Source organism: Glycine max, chromosome 12 (genome assembly GCF_000004515.6).
Source record: "Glycine max cultivar Williams 82 chromosome 12, Glycine_max_v4.0, whole genome shotgun sequence".
NCBI lineage: Eukaryota > Viridiplantae > Streptophyta > Magnoliopsida > Fabales > Fabaceae > Glycine > Glycine max.
Genome location: NC_038248.2, coordinates 28403406 through 28408378, shown reverse-complemented (window position 1 = coordinate 28408378; position 4973 = coordinate 28403406). Strand labels below are relative to the sequence as shown.

Below are 4973 nucleotides of genomic sequence, written 5' to 3'. Positions count from 1 at the left end.
AGACGGGCGCTAAACTGGAGGGGTTTCCGATGCGGGCCGAAAAGCTTGGTTGATGTTGGGCATACTGGTAAGTGTTGTGAGGGGTTTGTTGGGGCTTCGGCCAAGCAGGAGCTGAAGTCACAAAGTGGGCATACCCTTCCTTCTTCTTTGCCTCAATTGCTCTGAATCTTTTATCATTGTGATCATCTCTCTTTCTACCATGGGGGGTGCCACTTGCGCCGCCAAGTCCCTTCACGTTGGGCATATTCTTTAAATGACTCGTGCTCACGCTTGCTCATGTTCTGCAGCTGAGTTCTATCCGGAGCCATGTCAATATTGTATTGGTACTTCCTAATGAAGGCAGTAATCAAATCCTTCCACGAGCAGATACGAGAAGCCTCTAAGTTGGTGTATCAGATGACCGCCGCTCCGGCCAAGATTTCTTGGAAGAAATGCATTAGCAGCTTCTTGTGCCTAGAGTACGCCCCCATTTTCCAGCAATACATCTTCAGGTGATTTTTTGGGCAAGTGGTCCCCTTGTATTTGTCAAAATCTGGCACCTTGAATTTTGGAGGGATGACAACATCAGGTACCAAACACAATTCGGTCATGTCGGCGAAAGGGTAATCACCAAACCCTTTGACTGCTCTTAATCTCTCTTCGATGAAATCAAGTTTATCTCTCGCTTCCACTATCGGAGGCGGCCCCCCTACTGAGAAATGCAGCGGTTGCAGAGGGCGGGGTTGAGGAGCTCCCGCAGTGTTGGGTTGAGGCGTAGCATTAAACACCGGTCCCTCGGTGATGAAAATGGGATATGGGTCGAAGTCACCTTGAGCCTGCTCCCGTGGTTCCTCACGAGCGCCTCCCATAGGCTGGGGTTGCTGACCTTCAACAAGAACGACATGATTAGCGTTCTTGTTGGGCATGTGCATGGTAGGCGGCATATAATTGGGGGGTAAGCCGTAGGGGTAAGCATTCCTGTTATACCCCATGTGTGGACCGACGGTGCTACCCAACACCTCTCCTCCTTGCCCCACCATGTCCGGGATGGGTTGGTGTGCTTGGTTTGTGGCATATGGATGGGCAGGATCTGCCTCGGCGGCGGCGCTGGCAGCGGCAACTGTGGCCACATTGCTCTCCATTATTTTCTTCATGCTCAACATGGCTTCCATCATGGAAGCCATTTGATCCTTCAAGGCCAACATATCGGCCTTTATTTGTTCCTGCACCTCTTCTACGTCACCCATGACTCTAGTTTTAGAACGGGTTCGATAAGGGTGCCTTAAAGCGTGTTTAGTTATGGTGTTTACTACCTAAAGAACAAAAATGCAGTGAGTAATGCAACAAAGAACTAAACATGAATGCATGCTAAAGATAAGTTGTTGAAGCATTGGACTCGCGTAGAATTTTGAGCAAAGACATAGTATTGAACCAAACTTATTTTTTATTAAGGAACAAAAATGTTCATCTTGTAAAAATTAAAGCGAAAATAGAACCGCCTTAGAAGCTCCTAATTATGTGGACCATCAAATCGATCATGTGCTGACAATAATCGAGGAGCCCATGAACTTCCTCGGGGACCGAGTACACGTCCGCCATCGCCTTAGCTTTGACTAGCAGTCTTGGAAGCTCTTGACTCCCATTCAAGGTGAAAGCAAACCTATCCATCCACATCATTGCTTCTCTGTGTAATGAATCGATCAACCTTTCTCTGACTTCCCTTTCTGCTTGCAGAACCGATACCTTTGCATACTCGTCTTCTTGCCTTTGTTCATGGGTTGCCACTAGATTTAGCTTCTCCTTGTATTGGTCAATGATGGCCCACATGTTTTCTTCTGTCTTGTTCAATTGGTCGGACAAACTTCTCTTTGACCTTTGACAAGCCTTTAACTTATCTTCCAATATCATGCCCTAAACTCTCGACTGGTCTCTCTCTACCCTTTGAAGTTTAAGCTCGATGTTGCTTCCCCACAATGCCCCTCGGAACTTGTTTTGGCCCCATTCTTCCTTTCGGGCCCTCTTTGTTTCCCGATCCAATGCTTCAGCAGTGGCCATATTGATGTCTCTTAGTTCATCGCACTCTTTCCAGACCTTGATAGCTATCATCTTGAATTTTTCCTTGACCGCTTGCGCCTTTTCAAGTTCTGCCTTTAAGGCTTGGACCTCTTCACTCTCCTCAGGGGTTTCAGCCTCTTCCTCACTTGAGGTCCTTAGCTTCGGGAGCCAATCTAACTCTTGCATCCAAGCTTTCAGCCACTTATGGTAGCCACCAATGATCCCATTGTTGCTTCCCCTAAGCTCCTTATCCTTTCTTTGTGCCACGCTCCATGCCTTGCGGACCCTTTGAAATATCCTTGCATTGGGGTCACTGAAACCCCGTGCGATGAAAGGCGTGATACTTTCTTTCGACGGTGCTCCTCTCATGGGGTAGCCAAGTTGTCTTATGGAAAGGACGGGATTATAATCGATACAACCCCTCGTTCCCATCAAGGGGATGTTTGAGAACCCTTCACATGAGGACAAAACCCTAACTCTTCCTTTCTTCCATCGGGGGAACCAATTAATGGATGCCCCTACCATACTAGCCAATAGCTGCTCCCAAATTGACTTCCTTTTCTCAGTGCATATGTGTTAGTCGTCTTTTACGACTAATTTTTGGTATAGAAAAGTTTCCAAAATGTAAATAAATCTCCCAATTTATGGTTATTTTTTGGTAGGATTGTAAACTACTAAGCGAGACAGTAGTGGCTTAGCGCATAAGGATAAGCCTGAAGAGAGTTCTTATGCACTAAGCGCAAGATTGGCGCTAAGCCAAATATCACTTACTCGCGCTAAGCGCACCTTCGAGGTTAGAAAACCCTTTTTAAGCCTGATTTGCACACAAAAAAAAAAAAAAGAGAAAGTGTGACGACGTGAAAGAGGTCTGAATTGACTGTGAATTGTGTGCAGAGAACAGAGGAAAAGTTGAGCAAGGAAGCAAAGGTCCTAACTTTTAGGTAGATTCCAGGTTTTAGAGTTATTTTTTAGGTTCTTAGAGGTGGAGGAGACATCCTCACTGCTTTGTAATCTGGTATTTTCTCTGAAACCCTTCTCCTATTTGTGAAAGCTGCTCACTGAGTACTTGATGTAAATATTTTTATTATCTATTTGTGGTTATTTTCATGTGTTCAATGTTTCTATCTAAGCTTATTGTATGCATGCTTATGGTTTGATCACCCATTGGTGTGTGCTATTAGGAACTTTAGCATTGACAAATTTACTGTTTCCTTGGAACTTGATAGAGCAGGGCTAGATAACTGTAGTACTAGACATAGTGTGCAGGGTTCTAGTTTTTATTACGTTGTGCTTATAATGCTGTTTAAATTAGGCTAAGTTTAACAAGAGACATCTGCGAATGAAGCTTAGTTTAAATTAGTCCAAACTCACGAGACATCGGTGTTGGTATTTTTGTCCTCAGCATAGAACACGGGAATAATTTCAAATAGAGAAAAACCCTAATTGCATCAAGTATCTCCGTGGAAGGACCCAACGCTTTTACTTATTTGTTTTCACACTCAATTGTTCACGTTTATTGTTTCTTTGATTACTATAGAATATATCTCTGTTTTCATTCATGATACTTAATTCCTTTTACAAACAGTTGTATTTTCAATGACGTTTTTCCAAGTAAAACAGGTTCCCTGAGTTCGATACTCGGATCATTCCGTTTTAATTATTTACTTGATGATTCGGTGCACTTGCCAGTAGATTACGTACCCACACAATATGCGGTGACCTTGCAGGGGACAAACGGGTCTACTTTCATGACGAAAGAGGTGCAAGACCAGCCATACATAAAGAGCGGGCATGCAACAGACAATCCTTGCACCGCTCTTCTCGCTTCTTCGGTCAAATGTGTCATAGGCGTCAGCAAAAACAGCAACGACCAGGCTATCTTTACTATGGTGGTTGTTAGTCGCCTTATACGACTAACTTTTGTATAGAAAAAATTTTCCAAAACTTGTATAGTTCCCCAATTTATGGTTATTTTGTAATGATTTTTGTAAATAAATTTTGTTTTCTGGATAAAGCTGTCTCTAGAATATGTCCATTGGATTTAATGATGAAATATGTGCAATTTCAGGTGAAAAAGAGGCTAAGTCATGAAGTGCCAAAAGTGACAGTTGAGCTTAGCTCATCAGCGGGCAAAGCATGCATCCACCGCTAAGTGCAGCTTCAACGCGCTTAGTGCGACAGAAGAATCTGGCAGGGCATCAATATCAAGGTTGCGTGCTAAGCACGAGATTAGTGTTCTAAGCGCAGCAGGTGTCTTCAGCCAGGCTCAGCGCACGACTGGCGTTAAGCCCAAACCCACTTACTCGCGCTAAGCATGAGGGTGGCGCTAAGCGCAACATCGCGAATTCAGAGCCTATTTAAAGCCTATTTTGTGCAAAATTAGGGTAAGCAGATGATTGGAACAGATCCCAGAGCACACCACAATGCCTGTTTCGGAAAAAGAGCCCTAGAGGCAGCAAGAGGAGCAACTTTTGCAGAGATACCTAGGTTTTGTAAGCTTATTATTGTTAGGGTTTCTTTTGTAATGGCTAGCTAAACACCCTAGTTGGGGATTTCTAATGAACAGTTGATGTAAATACTTAATATCTAATTGATTATGTTTTTTGTGTTCAATGCTTCCTTCAATGCTTAATGTTTGTATGCTTTTGGTCTGATCATCCATTTGTGTGCATAGTTAGGTGACTTTAGCATTGGGAAATGTATTATTGCCTTAGAACTTGATTGAAGCAGGATCGAAACTTAGTCTTACAAGAGGGATCTGCAGATTAAGTTTTGGTTTTAATTATGTTGTTACAATAATGTTGTTTAGTCTAGGCCTAGTCTTACAAGAGGGAATGGTGGACGAAGCTTAGGCTAAATTAGGCTAAACTTTCGTAAGCTGCTTGAGCTGAGTCTAGTCTTACAAGAGGGATCTGCGAACGAAACTTAGTTTAAGTTAG

At 43.5% G+C, this 4973-nt stretch overlaps 1 protein-coding gene across 1 annotated transcript; it reads right to left on the bottom strand.

Moving 5' to 3' along the window:
- Positions 1-392: 392 nt before the first annotated feature.
- Positions 393-1121, bottom strand: LOC100799401 (uncharacterized). The gene has a single exon (XM_006593101.1). The coding sequence runs from the start codon at positions 1119-1121 to the stop codon at positions 393-395; it is 729 nt and encodes a 242-aa protein (XP_006593164.1).
- Positions 1122-4973: the final 3852 nt, after the last annotated feature.

Bases quoted from the DNA above. Each gene is read 5' to 3' on its own strand.
- LOC100799401 (XM_006593101.1), bottom strand. From the start codon at position 1,121: ATGGAGAGCAATGTGGCCACAGTTGCCGCTGCCAGCGCCGCCGCCGAG.